This window comes from Oryctolagus cuniculus, chromosome 1 (genome assembly GCF_964237555.1).
Source record: "Oryctolagus cuniculus chromosome 1, mOryCun1.1, whole genome shotgun sequence".
Taxonomy (NCBI): domain Eukaryota; kingdom Metazoa; phylum Chordata; class Mammalia; order Lagomorpha; family Leporidae; genus Oryctolagus; species Oryctolagus cuniculus.
The window spans coordinates 21,731,793-21,751,348 of NC_091432.1; the positions used below are offsets into that span (position 1 = coordinate 21,731,793).

General features: G+C 45.4%; 2 protein-coding genes across 5 annotated transcripts in view; both read right to left on the reverse strand.

Moving 5' to 3' along the window:
* LOC100346860 (probable inactive 1-aminocyclopropane-1-carboxylate synthase-like protein 2) overlaps window positions 1-17,231 on the reverse strand; it is a 162,852-nt gene extending 145,621 nt beyond the window's left edge. For 3 of the 4 annotated variants that reach the window (XR_011387478.1, XM_070071343.1, XM_051826158.2), the window contains exon 1: window positions 17,100-17,231. The gene's annotated coding sequence lies outside the window, so the exon portion shown is untranslated. The remainder of the gene's footprint in view (window positions 1-17,099) is intronic. The other variant, XR_011387479.1, reaches the window with a different exon arrangement.
* Window positions 1-19,556, reverse strand: part of ALKBH3 (alkB homolog 3, alpha-ketoglutarate dependent dioxygenase) — a 35,742-nt gene that overhangs the window by 729 nt on the left and 15,457 nt on the right. Inside the window, exons 7-8 of the mRNA XM_002708851.5 lie at window positions 17,100-17,309; window positions 343-441 (exon numbers count right to left, since the gene is read on the reverse strand). Coding sequence (XP_002708897.1) covers window positions 343-441; window positions 17,100-17,309 — 309 coding nt within the window. The remainder of the gene's footprint in view (window positions 1-342; window positions 442-17,099; window positions 17,310-19,556) is intronic.

A 19,556-nucleotide genomic window follows, 5' to 3' on the forward strand; every position in this document is an offset into this window, starting at 1 on the left:
GGTCCAATGCAGTAGAAGTCATGTGAAATAAAAATCTGGGTTTTGAATGTACTAGTCACATACACGGCGGCCAGCAGGCACACGTGGTTGGTGGTGGCTACGTTGGGCAGCATAGATAGAGTACTTCCAGAATCAGAGAAAGTTCTGTTGCACACACAGCTGCTGCCTGGTGGATTTCCCCAGGATCCAACCTCCTCGGACCGGATGGCCCTGTACCGCCTCTTTCTCATTACCAAAGCAACTGGCTTTGCAGCACTGGTCTGCTCAGAAACCAGGGCTCCTCAGCAGTCAGGGTGCCCCCTACCAGCCCAGGCAGGCATACACATCACTCGCCGTCCTCACCTGCCAATCAGCTTGTGTCGCTCCCTCCATGATCAACAAGGTCCCGTGGTCCAGAGGTATCTTCACCCTCTCCACGTAGGTGTAGTCTCCGTTCTCTTCCTAGAAAACAGCACTCACTGCACTCGGCGTGTGTGATCAGGATACAACACAAGCTGCCAGCCAGCAAAGACATGGACCCCTTTCCCCCTCAGCCACACCGTGAGCATCACAGACTGGCTGTCCTTCACAGCTGTTTGGCCTTGGACAAGTTACTTCACTTCTCTGCATCCTGATGAACTCATTTGTGAAGTGGGGCTGCTGACAGGATCTGCCACACACAGATGCTGTCAATCACTCAGAGACTGGCATGGAGTAACTGCAGGGTAAGTGCCAGCTATTGCCATTAGTATCACCATCCAAGGTGCAGAAAAGCTCTATGAAGGAATTAAAAGTCATTTATACAAGAATTCTTTACACCTGCCTTATGCTATGCTGAATGTTTCAACATAGTCAAAGTGGGAAACATGGCCTTTTAAATGTTATTTGAGAGGTAGGAAGAGAGAGGATGAGAGAGAGCTCCCATCTACGGGTTCACGACCAGAATGCCCACTTCAGGCAGAGGGAGACCAAAGCCAGAGCCATGTAGGATTCTCATGTGGGTAGCAAGAACCAACCACTTGAGCCATCACTATTTCTGCATTAGCAAGAAGCTGGAGTCAGGAGCTGGAGCCAGGATTTGGAACCAAGTGCTACAATGTGGGACAGGGTATCTTCACTGTGGGCTAAATGCCCCACTGGAAAACATGGCCTTAGAAGACTTGATACGAGTTCTGTTTCACGTTTTCATAACTTACACTAATTCACTGATTGCTAGCCATGTTAAATAACTAGTCACACCCTTCCCAAGGTTGCCTTGGTCTTCTGGAGAAATCTTCCTGTCTCTTCACAACAGACAACAGCATGATTGTCTCCAAGAAGGGAGCTCTGCCTTGAGCCTGGCTGTTTACGCCTTGGAGAATGCATTACAACTCTTGAATATTTTGGATAAAAATGCCTTGTATTTACATTTTCCCATTCATCAGTGTATGTCCCATACTGCCATGAGTCTTCCCAGCGCAGCCTCCACAGCAATCCACAGGTGGTGCTGCCCCTCCTCCCAGCTGACAAGGGTGTGCGTTAGCAAGTCCCTGGCTCGCAGCAGCAGAGAAGCTTCCTGATTTCTCCACCCCCATCTGGGCAGAACTGATGGGCCACTCCATTCATCGGCCTCATTTCCGATGCAAGGGGTTACATTTGGGTTACTGCAGGATTGATTTCAGTGCGATGCTGTGTTTATATTTATTATTGTAGGGGTGATTCTGAGAACTTAACTGTTTATAATGATTTCCCCTAGGAAAATCAAAAATCAAAACAATGATGAACTTGCATAAACAGTCTAAATTCCAGGCCCCAATCCTTGGCAATGACTTTGTCAAGAACAGTCATAATTTTTACAGGCAGAAGTTTGAAATAACTTGGATTCAGCGATTGGTTTTAGCTATGTCTGCCACCTTTTCTGTTCCAATAAGACGTAAGCATCAAAATATTTACCTCTGACCACTCAGCCAACCAGACGGCAGGGGGAAGGTGACCCTGCCCTTCGGTGGTCATCTCGGAAAGCAAAAGGTTGTTTTTAGAGAAAATATGCCAGACGGTGGAAAGGCGTGTCCTGCTGGAGAAGAGAGAGCAGAAGGGAGTGCTCTGCCCATGAGATAGGCTGCAGAGTCAATTCCCAGAGCAAGGCTCAACAGAGCCAGAAGCAGAATCTCCGCTACCTTTGACATAAGCAGGAGTGCAACATGGGCTTAATCTATAAATCAAGTACAGACATTAGGACAGGACAGTGAAATGAAGCAGAGAGGAAAGACACTTAGCCACAAAACAGGACAACTGTGAGGCAAAGATCTCTTAAGACAATGAAAACACGATGGGGGGGGGGCAGTGCTAAGTAAGCACTCTAATTCCACCTGGCCACATGAGGGGGTGCTAAGAGAAGAAGCGGATATTCTAATTCTGCCTGGGACATGAGGCAGGGACACACCTACAAGTGAAAGGGAACTCCAAAAGTAAGAGAAGCATATCAGCAATGAAGGAAAGTGATGCTTGACAGACAGACATGTCCCTGAATGTCCTAAAATTTGAATTAACTTTTCAAATGAGAGAAAGCCTCAGATTGGCTTTGCATTCATGACGCACAACATACCCATTAGCCACAGCAGAAGAGGTTAGCCTCCAAGTGGAGGCAGCCCCATGAATCAATCCATGAGGGAGTCTCTCTCTCTCTCCTACACACACACACGGTACCCACTGGGAGGAGTGATGTTATTACTTTGCTGCCTGCAGCCTTGGCTTAGGACATGCATTCCTAGTTTTCAGACGGAGACAGGCAGGAAAGAGGGCAAGGAGTCCTGCCAAGGCAACACAGAGCTCACACACACATCCTTCACTTGAAGCCAGAGTGGCAACAGACCATGGTGCCAACACTGAACTTAACCACGGTGCATGGAGACTTGTTCCACCAGGAAGCAGATAAAAGGCCAGAGCAGCGCACGTGGCTGGGCCTAAGTGCCCAGATTGATAAATAGGTAAGCAACAGCAGGAGCAGGGGTCAGACTGTTTAGAGGAGCAGCTCACAGCCGTTACACATGGTTAAGTTAGCAAAACACGTGTCTGGAATCCTTTTGATTTACTCAGGACTTTCTTCAAAACAAAACACACTCTCAGATAAACCACTGCTGGAGATAAAATTTTCCATCCTGGATCCCAGTTAAAAGAAGCTTTGAGGGTCACAAGCAATCTGCAGGGTGGATTTTCTCGTGCATGTCCTTGATCTTCCATATATCTGAAACCTTACAAGTAGAGGGGAAAAGCAAAAAACATGTTTTTATATTAAGACAGCTCAACATTCTCACTGTCTCCAACCATAGCCAGTTCATCTGAATGTCTAAGTTCATGAGAGTAAACGCCGCTGCCCTTGTAATTCCTCCTTCAACGTCTGTCTTCCTAGCCGCTCGTCAGCTCCAGGAGGGGAGGCCTATGTGGTTCTGCCCTTGAGGAACACAGTCAGGGCCTTTCACACAGATCAATAAATCTGTGCTGGACGATGGAGGAGAAGTGCCAAGAAAATAGGAGGTCACCTTTAACCCTACCGCCCAGAGTTCCCACATTACCCCCCCAACACACATACATTTTATATATACAATCATGAACTCTACATGCTAACATCATTTCGTAAGCATCTGTCTACATCCTTAAAGACACAACACTTCAGAAATGTTGTATATATTTCAGAAATATGGTTACACGGTGGGCCCTCCATTATCCAGTGGAATAGATCTCAGATGCCAGTAGACAGATAATCCTGAATCCTCTATCTACTATCATTTTTGTATACACATACGCCTGTGACAAACTTTAATTCAGACATTAGGCACAGTAAGAGATGAGCAAGAATAATTAATAATAAACAGAACAATTTTAACAATATACTGTAATAAAAGTGATTTTAAACCACGAATGGTTTATTTTTGGAATTTTCCATTCATTATGTTCAGCCTGTGGTTGACCATAGATGGCTGAAACCAGAGGAAGTGAAGACACAGATACGGGGTCCCACTGTAAAATACCCGTCCATGTGAGCGTATCCCTCCTTCTTTAAACTCACAAACACCTCCAGACCACCTGAGTGTGTCAGTGTGCTAGTGCTACGGATACAGCAGTGGGGGGGCACCCGGCTGTAGGCTGAGATTCGATATACCAGATTCACTACATTTTAGAGAAAAGGCTACCTCAAATAGACGTGACGCAAAACATTACTAATGCATTTCTAGGATATATGCTTAAAAACTGAATTACTGGACCCCAGGGTATGAACTGCAAGACATTTGATTTCTACTACCAAACTGCTTTCCTGAAAAGGTGCCAGCGACATAGAACTCGTGAGGAAATTCTAACAGTGTCCATCTTTTAGCTGAACATTATCAAGTGATAATGGTGAGGGGAGAAATGACAAGTCATTCACATTCAGAGTCTGACTGATGGCCCAGCTCCACAGTTTTGTGAGGCCTCCTCATGTTGCCACTTGTATTCCTCCTTTTGTGCCCTCTCTCTTCAGATCCCCTGTCCATTGTTCCGTGCGCATGTTGTTTTTGTGCTGGTCTGTAACCACACACAGTAAGATATTTTTTGTCTGTCACACTTTTTACAAATACTTTTCTTACTTGATATTTGCCTTATAACTGTGTTTATGATATTTAACATAGAATAGCTCAAAAGTTTTAGAGTCCACTTTGCTGATCTTTTTTTTGGCTCTCTTTCATGGTTTTTGAGCTTAGAAGGTCTTTTCCCATCCTGATGAAAGTTAAATATACAAGTGCATTTCCTCTTAGTCACACACACACACACACAGAGTTCATATTTTCTAGATTTAACTCTTTAATCTATCTTTGTTTTTTGTTGGATTACTTTTCATGTTTCTTTCTTTAACAATTTCCAGGTACTTTCAAGGCTTCCTGCTAGACATTTTACACAAGCTCCACCCTGACATATGCCTGGGTGCCAGGCATGGTAGGTATTATACATTACTGCTGACCCTCAGCACAACCCCATTAGGGAGGGCAGGGAGGCAGCATTAGCCACTGCACTGTAGGCAAAGGGAACAGGAGGGTAAGCACTTGTTTAAGGCACGGGCCGGCAGGTTGCAGGGCTAGAGCTTGAAGGTCGGTCTGCCCACCTCTAAAGCCAGAGTACGTTCTTCCTGCCATGTTATGTTCTCCAGAAGCTCTGGTCTTTCTGAAATCCTGTAACAGTTCTTGTCCTAATTATATGGCACCCAGACTGCACTGCAGGGGGAGGCCATGAACACCTGCAAATAGCACAAGGGAGGGGTGTGGGTCAAGTGCAGCGCAGTGGGGAGAGAGGACCATGGAGGACCAGGGGCCTGCACACAGGCAGTGGCTGCTCTGCCCCGGAGCCACTGCAGTCCATCTCTCTTGGGTTTTCCAGAGAGAAACTGGGAGGTGTGAAATTTCCTGAGTTATGGATGTTGGCAAATGACTCCAGTTTCTTTTAAAGCACTGGGCATTATAAACCCATCTGAAGGCCAAACTCTGCTCCAGGGCTGCGGCTGCCCAGCTGGGCCATGGAGGGCCCCACGACCTGACTGCTTTCTGTCACTCCCACGCCAGTCACCCTGGCTGGTGTATAAGCGCCTGAGGCCAGTTGTCACTGCTGTGCTTCTTTGACCTCCTCTCCTGCTTTGCCACTCCACACAGCAATGCCCAGTCGAAAGCCCAGGGCACGTGGGCTCTTCCACGTATCATAGCCGTCACCTCACCCCTGACTAACCAGAAAGGCAGTTCATAGCAAAATAAGCTTCCAAATTGCTGATCTCCGATAACTGAAGCATTTGGTTTCCCAAGTCATCTCTGATTCCTCAACGAGATAAAACAAAACAAGAAAACTTCCATCATTTTACTGAGAAGATTCTTATAAAAACAAAACACCGATGAGCAGAAAGGCAAAGAAAACAACACAGAAGCCTACTGCTACCTGTTTCTTGTTTCCCAAGCGCACAGGAAGCACTGGCTGGCACTGGACATATCATGGAAGGCTTCATGGTTATAGAAGGCCCTTGAAGCCTGGAGAGGCCTTCAGTTAAAAATGTGGACAGCATGCCCAAGACAGAGCAGAGGACAAATAGAGCAGAGTGGATCACCACTCACGGAATAGTTATAGACCACACTGGTTGGGCACATGTTACACTAAGCTTTGACAATCTTATTAAGGAGTTGCCATTTTTATGCTTTGCTCCAATGGAAGCGAACTAAGACTTCAGATGTAGGAAACAAAGTGATGAAGCAATGAACCCAGTTTTGCCTCTTAGCCCCTCTGTGTTTTCCTGCCCCAAATGATAATGTACAATTCCATAGTTTTCCTTTAGTTCTAATTTCAACAAATGGTTATCTGAGCCATCTCTGGCAAGTGATTTCACACTGTGTCTCAGGCGTCTTGCCTGTACCATGGGGATGACATTAGCATCAGTCTCTCAAGATTACTGGAGGATTCAATGGAAAGCACTTAGAACACAGTCAGCTCTATCCTTGTTATTACTAGTGTTTTACTGTTGTCTCTCTGACAATTCCCAAATGAGACCAGTAGCACAGGGCTGGCATCTAAACCCCCAGACTTATAAAGTCAATGGCCTACTTTATGCTTGGAAGTCTCAGCATCTCAAATGTAGCATGGAGAAGGAACTCCTTAAACAAGGAAAGAATCAGTGCAAAAATCCCTACTCTTCCTTCGAATAAATAGCACCTCTACCAACCACTCAAGTCAGAAACCCAATAATCAATTTTTAGCCTTGCATCTAAAATATTATTGGCAAGTCCTATTTGTTCACAACCAAACATCACTGCAGTCAATTCACTTCTCTTTAACACCACTGCCATCTTAGTCCAAGCAAGCAGACGCTTGCTGAGACTGCTGCCATCACCCTTGCATCTCATACTCTTGCCTCTTCCCAAACTATTCTTCACAGAGAAACTGGAGTGATCTTTTAAAAACGCAAACCAGATCTTGTCTCAACCTATTTATTCTCATTGCGCTTACAATAAAATCCAAACTGACACCTAACCACAAGTTGTAATAATTTGTCTCGGCTGATGTGACTATTGTCTAGCTCCTTTGATCTCCATGAGGGCAGGGACCATATTCTTCATAGTCACTGCTATGTCCCCAGAGCCAAGCATAGTACCTGGCACATAGTAGGTGCTTAATTAATACCAGGGGAGGAGAGCAGGGAGAGGGGAAGAAAGGAGAGAGATATGGAAACAGAAAACAATTGTTTCTGAAAATAATATCTGGCATCTGGGCATTGGACACAAAACAGAGGGCAAAGATTGGAATTAAGGACATCAGGGCAGAAAAAGGTCAGTTTAGTATTTTAGACATGTGGTTAACAACAATCCTGGATGAAGACGGCTGCTGTGAGAGGGAAGGGTTCTTCAGACACACAGGGAGGGAAGTAAAATGACTCAAGGACTGATTAGACATGAGAAACTTGGGAACAAGGAAGAGCTGAAAGCAACTTAGTTACAAGAGAATTATGGTATCACCTATCTAAGTGCACTCAACAGCAGGTGGAATCGTGGACTTTTTCTGAGAGAACAATGAGATTCCAATTTTATTTCAGCTTGGAAGTTACATATGATGTTAGGAAGTAGAAATGTGAAGAAAGTGATGACTGGATTTTGAGATGAAAGTCAAAGCTGAGAAGTCACCCCACCAAAGAAAGAATGGTTAAAGCCCTAAGAGCAAATTAGATCCTATTTATTTACTTATTCAAACAGAACACACAAAATGATACTAGGTGCTGGGGGCATAATGGCAAACAAGACAGACAAGGGGCCTCGCCCATATGATGTCTACAGTTGTTTATAATCTCCTCTCTCTGTGGAGAGAAAGATAACAGAATCAGAGAGAATCTTGAATATCCATTTTTAAGGGATTGCAGGTAAAGGAAGCAACCTCAAAGGAGGTAGAGCAGTGGCAGTGAGAAAGGTATGAAAATAACCAAGACAAGACAGTATTTCAGAAGCCAAGAGAAGGCAGAAAGAGCAGTTTTGTGCAGAGGAAACGGGTACTGATGGAGGAGATCACCAGAAAGAAGAAGAGATGGCAGAAGAAAGGCCAGTGTGACTTGAGGTCACAGGTATCCATATAATTTTAGGCAAGTGGTGGGCAGGAGCTTGAGAGCAGGTGAGTTAAGCTGTCAGGAAACAGAGAGTGCAGATGTGAACAACTCATTCCAGAAACTGTGCTTCAAAAACAGGGTGAAAAACCCAAGACGTCAGAACATCTGCTGGGTCAAAAAAGGTTTTGTTCAAGATGGTAACCAAGATTCCCCAGGTCTCCAGTCCAAGGATCAGATAAACAGTGGAGCTGCCTGACGAGCGTAGGCCCTTTGGCAGATGGAAAGGGATAGGTGGAAACTAAACGCACCTACTTACTTACTATCTCTTTACCAGCTCCATCACCCGGCTTATGGTTATGGCAACAATGTCTCTGTTCTGGTCATTTCCTTTTTGACTTGTTTTCCCAAATCGTGATGCTGCCTTGCTCTGGAGAACCTGGCTGGGTTCCAGACTGCTTCCTGGATCATGCAAGTCGGCAGCTCTATTTGGGTGGCTAAGTTGCTCCCAACACAAGAATACAGCTGGACTTTTTGTCCATAATGGCAATACATTTGTTAAAATCTCACACAAACAGAATCTACTGGCTATAGAAATTATGGAGAGAAAACAAGGCTGGGACCCCACAAAGTCATCTCCAGGCAGAGCTGTGCTGCTGACTCACGCTGCTCTTTAAATGATGGCATCCTCAGCATTGATCTGAAATACATCACTTTAAAAACAGATGCAGCTATTTAGGAAACAAGATCTGCTAAAGTAAGAGTCCAACTGGAAAACGGATCGGCAATCCCTGAGGTTACTGGTTCAAATGGTTGCACACTCACTTGTCACATGCAAGTATTTACATCTGCATCAAGTGTTTTCCTGATTTTTGGCATTCATTTGGCTTGGAAGGTTCTGCTGAGGCAAATGAGAAGGGCAGGCAGAAAGGACCCGTATGTGTAGTCAATCGGCTGATACCACACACACCAAGTGATCTTAGGAGCTTGGCAGTGGAGGAGCTCCCAAGTGCCTCACTCGTCTACAGGACAGCACGGGGTGGGGTGGGGGGGCTGCAGCAAAGGCTCTCTCCATCAGCATCAGAAGCAGACTACTGCGGCCCAAAATATCAATCAGCAATCCATCTTTCCTGCTCAACTGGACAACACTGAAGAGTAAATGGCAGAGTGCTGTCCCTGTTGACTGTGTTCACTGTTCAGACTGCTTGTAGATACAGTACAGCAGTTCAGAAGCTACTGAGGTTAAGTAAAAACAAACCTGGCTTGACGATACACAGTTGTAGCCATTCCAGCTACACTGAACATGCACGTGAAATCAGAAGAATTCATGTGATCAAGTTTCCATTTTTGGCAATACATTATTTCTAAGAAATACAGCTTATAAGAACTGCTGTCTTGAGAGAACTTCCACCCAAGTCTGTAGCACAAGAAACAAATGCCCTGTGCCTTCTATGAGCAGCCAGTAACAAACTTCACCATGCCTGGCAGCCTGCTGGCCCTAGCAAAAGTGCCAAGCTTCTCCAGCCAGCCATTAATACCACAACACTCACTCCCAAACAGTTCCTGGACACAACCTGACCAGACATAACCCCTCACCACTCTCTACTCCTGCATTCTTCCATTGTGTCCTTCGGAATTCCCGTTCACAGAAGAGCAAACTTGTCTACATGCTCAAGCTCAGTGAGCTATGAAGGAGCCCTCTACTTCTTTATCCTAATTAAAACTCCAGTTGTCTCTCAAAGATTGCAACTCTCCTTCCCTCTCCAACCCCCACCCCTGCTTCTCTACATTGATCCAGGTAGACACATGGTCCTACAACATCCTAAATCAGTCTCCTTGCTTCTACTCTTGCTTTAGCTTAGTCTGGGCTCCCCGCAGTAGCAATAGTGACCTTCTAAAATTGTCAGTCAGACCATGTCACTCTTCTGCTTAACACAACTCGGGGGCTTCTTGATGTACTTAAAAGAAAATCTACTCCTTCCTGAGGCTCCACAGGGTCCCTACCCACTTTCCCATCTCATCTCCTGCTTTGTTGCTGACGTCGGCTTCCGCTGCTCCAGGGCACAGCCTCCATTGCCATCCTCAACTCACTGTGCTTGCCTGCTCCATCTAGGCAGCCATCGTCCATGCAAATGGGACTTATCAGAGTTGGGAAAATCATCAGACAGCTGAGGAATAGTTCAGAGTATGGCAAAGAGAATAAAAGACTCTACCATAGGAGCAAGCTTGTAAAGAGTCAAGCACGCATACACCACACCTAATCACACAGACACAAGGAATCCTTTGGGAAGAGGGTGTGCCCTTAAAAGTACTGTCATCATCGCAAAACAAAGTTGGCAGGTTCTTTGCAAAAGTTCATTATTTCCAGTGGGAATCAGATCATGGATTCTACCCGGAGACAAAGCCCCAAGAAAGCAAATGATGACTCCAAGTCCCAGGGACCTCAAGACTGAAGAGAATTCAAATCCTATCAGGACTACCTGTCTTTATACATTTATACACACACACACACACAAACACACACACACAGCCCACATACACACCCATTAACCTACCCACAACCTCCAAAGACACAGGTGTCAAAAATTCCAAAATTCATCACCGTTCCTGATCCACAGGCCGCCTCACCGCCCTGAGCCTTCCTGCGCTCTCTCAGGGAACGCCATTTTGCAGGCCAAGGGAGCTCTGCAGTTTAGTTTCAGTGCGATTCATTTCCTTTTTCAATTTCCACATCTGATCAGTCACCATGACATCTACCATTTATATCAGCTTAAAAAATTCACTGATGACTGCAACAATTTTCATGGGGAAACTTTTCAGTTATTCCCATGAAGTAGCTCCCCATTATCATTCCCATTAAAAAAAAAAAAAGGAATACGTATAAAGGAGGCAGATGAGTGCTTTTCACCAACATCAGGGACAGGGACAGAAAATAAAACCTGGTTTTCTGAATTTCATAGGGTATGATTTTAAAAGACCTTGGTTGTCAACACTTTCTTTCAAGTGTTTCTTATAATCTCTCACAACAGCTGCTGCTGTAACCAGAAGATGGGTTAATAAGGACGGGTGACAGCAGTGGGGACTGCAGGCTAAGGTGGCTGTTCAGTTACTGCTCTATGAAACACTGCACAGCTCTAGTCGAGCTAGTTAGGCTATTTTGGAGCCTAACATCCTCATGTTTTCTAAAGTCCTAGGAAAAATTATCAATACTTACATCAGGCTGATCTATTTATATACCAATCTTCCCAGTGGTGTAGTAAAAAAAAAAAAAAAAAAACAAAAACAAAAACAAAACCACCGCAACAATCAGCAAGCGTGGCACCAGGACCTCCAGTTCACTGACTGCTCTGAGTCTGCACTGTTAGGCCCACTTTTTTTTTTTTTTTTTGACAGGCAGAGTGGACAGTGAGAGAGAGAGACAGAGAGAAAGGTCTTCCTTTGCCGTTGGTTCACCCTCCAATGGCTGCCGCGGCCGGCGCGCTGTGGCTGGCACACCGCGCTGATCTGATGGCAGGAGCCAGGTGCTTCTACTGGTCTCCCACGGGGTGCAGGGCCCAAGCACTTGGGCCATCCTCCACTGCACTCCCTGGCCACAGCAGAGAGCTGGCCTGGAAGAGGGGCAACCGGGACAGAATCCGGCGCCCCGACCGGGACTAGAACCCGGTGTGCCGGCACCGCAAGGCGGAGGATTAGCTTAGTGAGCCGTGGCGCTGGCCTAGGCCCACTTTTACAACCATCTCTTCCAGTGATGTGAACTGTCAGACAGCAAAGTGCCCACTAAGGGTGCTGACCACCTGCCTAACTGGCCTCCTTCTCCAGTCATGAAGTTTAAATGCTATCAGGAGCCTTTTGGAGAAGGTATGACAGCTTAGCAAGTTGTCTATGGGGATATACTTGATGAGCAGTCAAGGAATGTCATAACACGAGTGCGAACTTCCAGCTGCCCATTATCTGTGACAGCATATAACCTTGCCGCTGTCTGCAGCCAAGCAGAGGAAGTCTTATGCACCCTGACTGCCCATCCACCCTGGTCTAGAATCCTACGTGTAAGTCACCCTGATAAACTCTTCCTCCCTCTATGGAGCTCCCTTCTCTGCTCCTTGGTCTCAAGATTCCTTCCGAGTTTGGAGGTATCACATGCTTCCTCCAGTGCCAGACAACCAAGGGGGCTGACATCCTTGAGAAGATACCTCCAAGAGGAGTGGCTAGAGAAAGGCCCAACTTGCAAGCCACCCCCTCTCCGCCCCCTCTGTGTGCAGGATTCAGCTGATGAACAGCAGCACTCATCCAGGGGTAATTTGCTAGAAAAACAAGGCTTTTGGCATCTAAACCTCCAGTGCATCACAAACTTCCTGCTATTATCTAATACCCCCCCTCCACGCAGCCATCACGGTTTCCATAGTAACCGACAGAGAAATAGCAGCCTGCCAAATGGCTTTTGTAGTTCCTTTTCCAGCTTGTTCTTCAGTATAGAATTAACGCTGGGAAAAGAACCGGGCTAATCTTTGCAAACAGGGACACGATGTAGTTTGAAAGGTACAACTGGGTTTGGGACAAGGAGTATACAGACGCTTTCAAGAACCCAGCCTGATGGACTAAAAAAGGTCTATTGAAGTAAACTTTACCTTGAACTTAAGACAGTACAGCCTGACACTGGCCAGAGAACGAGGGAGGGCACTCTTCACCCAGTCTTTGCCAGAGAAAGCACCAGGTGAATGGAAGAGCAAGATCAAGTCACCTGTGCCCCCAACATCTTATGGTCATCAGTCAAGGAAACGGACATGTGCTCCAAAACCATTGGGGCTGACAGAACTGGACTAGAGGACAGCGAGACGAGGGCCAGCACCTTGGAGGAATGAAACGTTCCATCCCAGGGATGATGTATGCGTGAAGCTGCCTGAACTGCCTGCATGAGTCAGAGAAGCACTGGGGCTTAGGCAACAAAGGTCTCCCTAGCACGCACACAGGGAGGAACTGTTGCAAACCCAGTATGTGGCACGGAGCAGCTGGCAGGAGACCTGCAGTACAGAGATCTGTTCAAGGTGCCGGCCGCCACACACACAAATAGGCATGGCTGCAGAAGTCTGCATTTCTACCAAATCAAGACGACTTCTGGAAAACAGCCCAAAACAAGTGTTTTTCTGTCTCACAACTGCATATCTGAATGGAGTGCAGGAAATGTCATGACTCTTGCACATCTGCTTTAGGGGAGAGACCGTGACTCTAGTAAAAGAGGTATTAGCTGCCCAGCTGATGGGCCAAAGTTCACAGTTTCAAAGATTCCCTCCCACAGCCTCTATCGTACCCAAATGTTTTGCTGACAGACATGAGAATTACAATATAGTGACAGCCTGAGATAGGTCCCTGAGAGTTAAAGATAGTCAGACTCCTACGAATCCCACACACAAGACTACCTTGCTTCATACTTCTTAATTCATGCGTTTTCCTTGGGTTGTCACGAGTCATGTTCTCAGAGCTAGCACCTGACTTGAGTAAAGTAGACAAAACTCTGCAATAACCACTTCCTTCCAAAGCTTTGGAAAGAGGTTCATGTATAATACTGTAAATATGGGTACCATGAGATATACTTGCAAAGTTGTCATTTCAAATGAAGCTTTGGTAATTCTACTTTAGCTACATAGGTGGAACCTTATTAGTTTTGGAATCTGTTTAGGAAACACGAAGGAGTCTTTGCAAAAGTTTAGATTTGTGTTCTGTTTACCTAAGAACAGAACTTAATAGGTTCAGGAAAAAAAGTCATTATTAAGCTATATTTGCAAATGTGTACTTATAATTTCAATATAGTAACATTCAACTTCCTCTTCTTAAACAAAAACCAGAACTGAGAAGATACACAAAAACTATATCAAATTTAATCACAGTTAAGACTAGGCCAGAAGCCAAAACTTTAATTAGAGTCGATAAGCTGAGGTACTGACAGGTTTATACTCCTTCCCAAATCCATTTCCTTAGCCAACTTTGTTTCACGATGTCAGGCAAGTTTTCTTTCTTATTAGATCTTTGTTCCCATCAAGTCAGCTATCAGAGTTCTAGTAAAGATGCCCCTGCTATGGGCAGACAATTAAAGAGGCTTCGCTACTTTTTGAGTGTCTGTGCTTTCGCTTGTGTTCTCCAAGAAGCCTGAGGAGCAGAGCAGCATCCACAGGTGCAGTCTCCCTCTTCAACACAGACTTTGTTCCAAACATCCACAGAAATGAGGCCACGCGTGGCAGTGAGGGTCTCTGCTCACACATGAGCGCTCTGGCACGTAACTGAGTGTATGAGCATGCAAAACCACTTCTGTACCATAGTAAACTTATCTCAATTCCATTTCCCATGAGCTTTCGAAAGTACCTTCTTATTACCAGAACATATGCCTTGATCAGCTCACACTGTTTCTATGAGAAAATCAAGAGCCTCGCCCACTCAGGGACTGGGGGGCGGGGCACACAGGAATGGGGTATTTCACTGCACCAGAACACGGCCACTAGTTGAAACTGCTTGCAGAGCGGAATGAAAAAGGAATCATCCAGAAAACATACTTTGGGGTTTCTTAAGCTCCAAATTTATAAAGAAGCTAAAAAATAAAATGTTTAAAAGGAGTCGGTAGTGATGAGCGTATATTTGCAAAGAAACAGTAACTCAACAACAAGCAACAAAGAAAGGAGTTGCAAAGAAGTAGACACGAAGATTTTTTTTTTTTTTTTGACAGGCAGAGTGGACAGTGAAAGAGAGAGACAGAGAGAAAAGTCTTCCTTTTGCCCTTGGTTCACCCTCCAATGGCCGCCGCGGCCAGCACGCTGCGGCCAGCACACTGCACTGATCCGATGGCAGGAGCCAGGTACTTCTCCTGGTCTCCCATGGGGTGCAGGGTCCAAGCACTTGGGCCATCCTCCACTGCACTCCCTGGCCACAGCAGAGAGCTGGCCTGGAAGAGGGGCAACCGGGACAGAATCTGGCACCCTGACCGGGACTAGAACCCGGTGTGCCGGTGCCGCAAGGCGGAGGATTAGCCTAGTGAGCCGCGGCACCGGCAGAAGATTTTAAGAGGATATGCAAGTACTTGAAAAAGTTCACGGAAAATGAATTTTAAAGTATAAGTTTATTTTGGTGCAAAAAAATTTTGGTATAAAAATTCTTTCAAGATATATGGAAAATGCATATTGTGAAAAAACTACGCATGGATTTTGAATTATTTGCACCAAAATAAACTCATAGTTTTAGTTCCACTTTCTATGAATGTTCAGAAGTACCCTCAAATACAGTGTGGCTTGTTCGCCATCAGAGGGATGGCAGATGACTCCAGCACGATGGCACGGCACCAGTATGCACCAGATGAGCCCCAGGGGGAGAAAGATGTCGTCATCTGAACCATTCACCGCCACAGCCCCTGCTCCCAGGACCATGCTGAGCACAGCATTGACCTCCCATGTGTCTGGCTTTAAAAGCAGCTCTGAACTTAAATAATGAAGCACACAGTGTGTTCTGTTCATAAAAGAGTCATACTAAGGCAAGCTGAATTCTTCACACGTGTGAACTTGGGGCATTCAACTGGGTGGAAGCCTGTGCAGAAGTTCAACCATACTTCTCAAGCAGTGCTACCTGGTCCAGGGAAGCTGCCTGCCAAGGCTGCTTGCCCACTGCAAAGGCTGCTCAAGGGCTTAGGGACCAAGTTCACTCAATAAGGCCCTGGCAACTGACAATCCCCTGCTAACAATGACCACCATTTCCATATATAAGCGAAGCAAACTAATGAATGCAAATGATACCAACAAAAAGTGCTCAACGGCATACAGCAAAACAGTGAAATGTACTTCAAAATCCCATGCATAGAAAGCCAAGTACACATCAGGAAAACAGCCTGCCTACTAATTGAGCTGTTAGAGCAGTTTATCTGATGAAGAAAAGACATGAGTCCTGACTAATAATGATGTGGTCCGGATTAGGTCATATTCAAAAAACAGCCCCCTGGCCTTCCACACTGACTGTGTCTGGTTTAATGTCATAATGCTAATCACCAGGAACCTTGGCCAGGAAAAGTCCAAGTCCTGGAAATAAAATAATTTGGTAGAGGTTTGCTCTTAGTTTTCCTATTATATTTCTTAGTCCTAAGGCCATATACTTTTTTAATGCTTATTTATTTTTTTGTTTATTTGAAAGGCAGAGAGACAGAGAGAAATAGGTATCTTTCATCCACTGGTTTACTCCCCAAATGCCCACAACAGCCAGAGCAAGGCCAGAGAAGCCAGGAGCAAGGAATTCAACTGCCATTATCTCTTGTCTCCTAGGGTGCACAGTAGCAGGAAGCTGGATCAGAAGCAGAAGCAGTGTGCAGGAATCCCAAATGGCAGCTTAACCTGCTGTACCACAATGTCTCCCCAACACTTTTGATTCTAAAAAGCTATTGGCCCTTATATCCCTCAAATGTCAGGTAATCCGTATTACACAGTGAGTTCAGTCTCGGAACTTGGACAGACCATCGTCTCGGATAATCTGGTTGACTCTCCTCTCTCTAGAAGCTTACAGATTCATCGGTGTTTCAGGAGGAAGCCAAGAAGGAATGCAGATGTCGTGACGCTCGCCTACGGAGAAGTGGCCACATCACCCTGAATGACACTTGTTTACCACTCCTCCAGGGGCATCTGCCTTGGCCATCTTTCCTTTCCCTTCTTGTCGCCACAAGCCTGAGTCATCTCTGCACAAGCCCTCCTTCACGGCACTCATCACAACCGCAGCTGTTTGCGTAACCAGCGATACCTCTCTACCCCCACTAGACCACATCTTTATGAGGACAGGGACGACCTCTGTCCTTTCCGTCAACACATGCCCAGCACCTAGCACGAGGCACAATTCCTGATGGCTAAGTGAATGAATGAATGAGCACTTCGGAAGTCAAAAGTCAACCATGGTGTAAGCAATCAGCTGAGAATGTTTCATCAACAATGCATGATCCTATCCTCTATTATTGAAAACAGGAGCTTCGAGAAACTACTTTTTTTTTTTCACAGAATAAGTGGCAGGAAGAACACAAATAAAAGAGAATACTCACTACTGAAGGCTTCTTCCTCATCTCAAAAGTACGTGTGGCGCCAAAGCTGAGTGAAGCGATGACGGGGCACCTCCCCAGCGAGGGCTCGTCGTCGCTGTGCCAGTCCACGCTGTCCTTCTCATTGCGGTACAGGTTGCAGAGTAGGGAGTTAAAGCTGTACCCCGTGTTCTCTTCAATGCGCCTCTTTAGGGTGCTCAGCACAGGATGCCACTGCAATCAACAGGCCAGACAAACGTAGAGACCATCACATAGACATAAGGTGGAAGCCCCATGGGAAAAAGAAAGGGCAAAATTGGCCACGTTATACCCAGGAGCATGGAATAAGCAAACCACCTGAAATATGAAAAAATGAAGGCAAGAAGAATAGTTCAATACCCTCCCAGCATCTCCATTTTGAAGCAAGCTGACCTCTATAATTTGCTAACAGTACTGAATTTGGTATAGCAATGTCAAGAAGACCAGGTCTCAGCCACCCATCCCATCTTTTTAATTTTAAATATATGACCTTCATAAAAAAGGTCATGTCACACTCAGGGGGTCACCTAGATACGCGGTCAAGGGGGTAAGTGGAGCAGTGTGGCTGACGTACCACCGGGTGGTCAGCACACCCAGACTGAAATCTGAAGAGTGAAACGACTTTCCTGCTGGGTGGCCTTCTGTCTGCTCTATTCCTGAACTGCTTTGTGAAAAAGATGTGGAGAACTTCCAGGGTGGTTAACTTCCCATAAACAAAACTTGAAGGGGAAAACAATGCTCTTCTACAGAATGGGGATGGTGACATGTTCTTACAAAACGCATGGGTTGTGAACTACAGACAAGCAACTTTCACAGCCCCACCTATCGGGCACCAAGTACAATTACACAGTTTATATTTGGAACTGCTTCACCCTGTACACAACCGGAAACTAAGATCCCTGACCTTAGGTTGTAGTTTGGAGCTAAGGTCAGCATAGTTTGTACAAGGTCTTGCTAGAATTCTTGTCTTACCTCCCAGAAATCCCAAGTCCTTTATAGAAACTTCAGGACAGTGTTCCAGACTTTACATGATTAAAAATGATTCAGGAACCAAAGAACTTTTATTTACATGGGTAATAGATTTCAATATTAAAATTGATAGGAGCAGAGCCAGCACTGTGTTGTAGTAGGCTAAGCCTTCGCCTGAGGCACTGGCATTCCACATGGGTGCCGGTTCCAGTCCCCGCTGCTCCTCTTCCAATCTAGTTCTCTGCCATGGCCTGGGAAAGCAGCGGAAGATGGCCCCAAGTGCTTGGTCACCTGAACCCATGTGGGAGACCTGGATGAAGCTCCCGGCTGCTCTCTTCAGTCTGTCCCAACCCTGGCTGTTGCAGCCATGTGCAGAGTGAATCAGTGGATAGAAGACTTCTCTCTCTCTGCCTCTCCCTTTCTGTAACTATGCCTTTCAAATAAATAAATAAATCTTTAAAAATAAATTAACTGATAAAAAACTGATATTAGTATTAAAAATTAAAGCTGAGATAATCAAACTATTGGTTAATACATTTAAAAGGTAATAATAAGCCCATTACCATGTTAAAAATATTCTTACAAAAATAATCAATTTCCAATATAAAAATTACATCTCTCTCTCTAATGTCTCATTTAAAGAGAAGCTGATTTTCACATCTGTTTTTAGGTCCAATCTGTTAAAATGTGCTGTTTTTGCTGAAGCATATGAAGAAAACTGGCTTCACACAAGGATACGTTTTTTGCCTTTTCAAGTCATTGCAGAAATTCTTCTTTGATATTACATCAAAACTCAATAGGTGTTGATTTCTTCAAGGATAGCTGCCATGGAATCTGAAGTCATGTCAAACTTTTCATATTCTTTTACATTTAAATCTACTGTTAGGCTTGCATTTTTAACTTTTTTCCTTCTCTTAGAAGTAGAGAGACAGAGAAAGCTCCTATTCACTGGTTCACATGCCCAAAATGCCTGCGATAGCCAGGTCTAGGGCAGGCCAAAGCTAAGAGGTGGGATCTCAATCCAGGCCTTCCATGTGGAAGCCAAGAACCCAGCTACTTGAGACGGCACTTGCTACCTCCCTAAGTGCACTTTAGCAGGAAGCAGGACCACAGCTGGGGCTTGAACTCAGGTACTCTGATATGGGCTGCAGGTGCCTTAACCAGTGTCTTAACTGCTAGACCAAATGCCTGCCCCTCAGCTTGTATTTTTTTTTTTAAGATTTCTTTATTTATTTGTAAGGCAGAGTCAGTCACACACACACACACACACACACACACACACACAGAGAGAGAGAGAGAGAGAGAGAGAGAGAGAGAGAGAATATCTTCCATCCTCTATTTCACTCTCCTAAGCGGTCACAATGGCCAGGGTTGGGCCAGGTCAAAGCCAGGAGCTTCACCCAGGTTTCCTACATGAGTGGCAGGACCCAAGTACTTGGGCCATCTTCCACTGCCTTCCAGGTGCATTAGCAG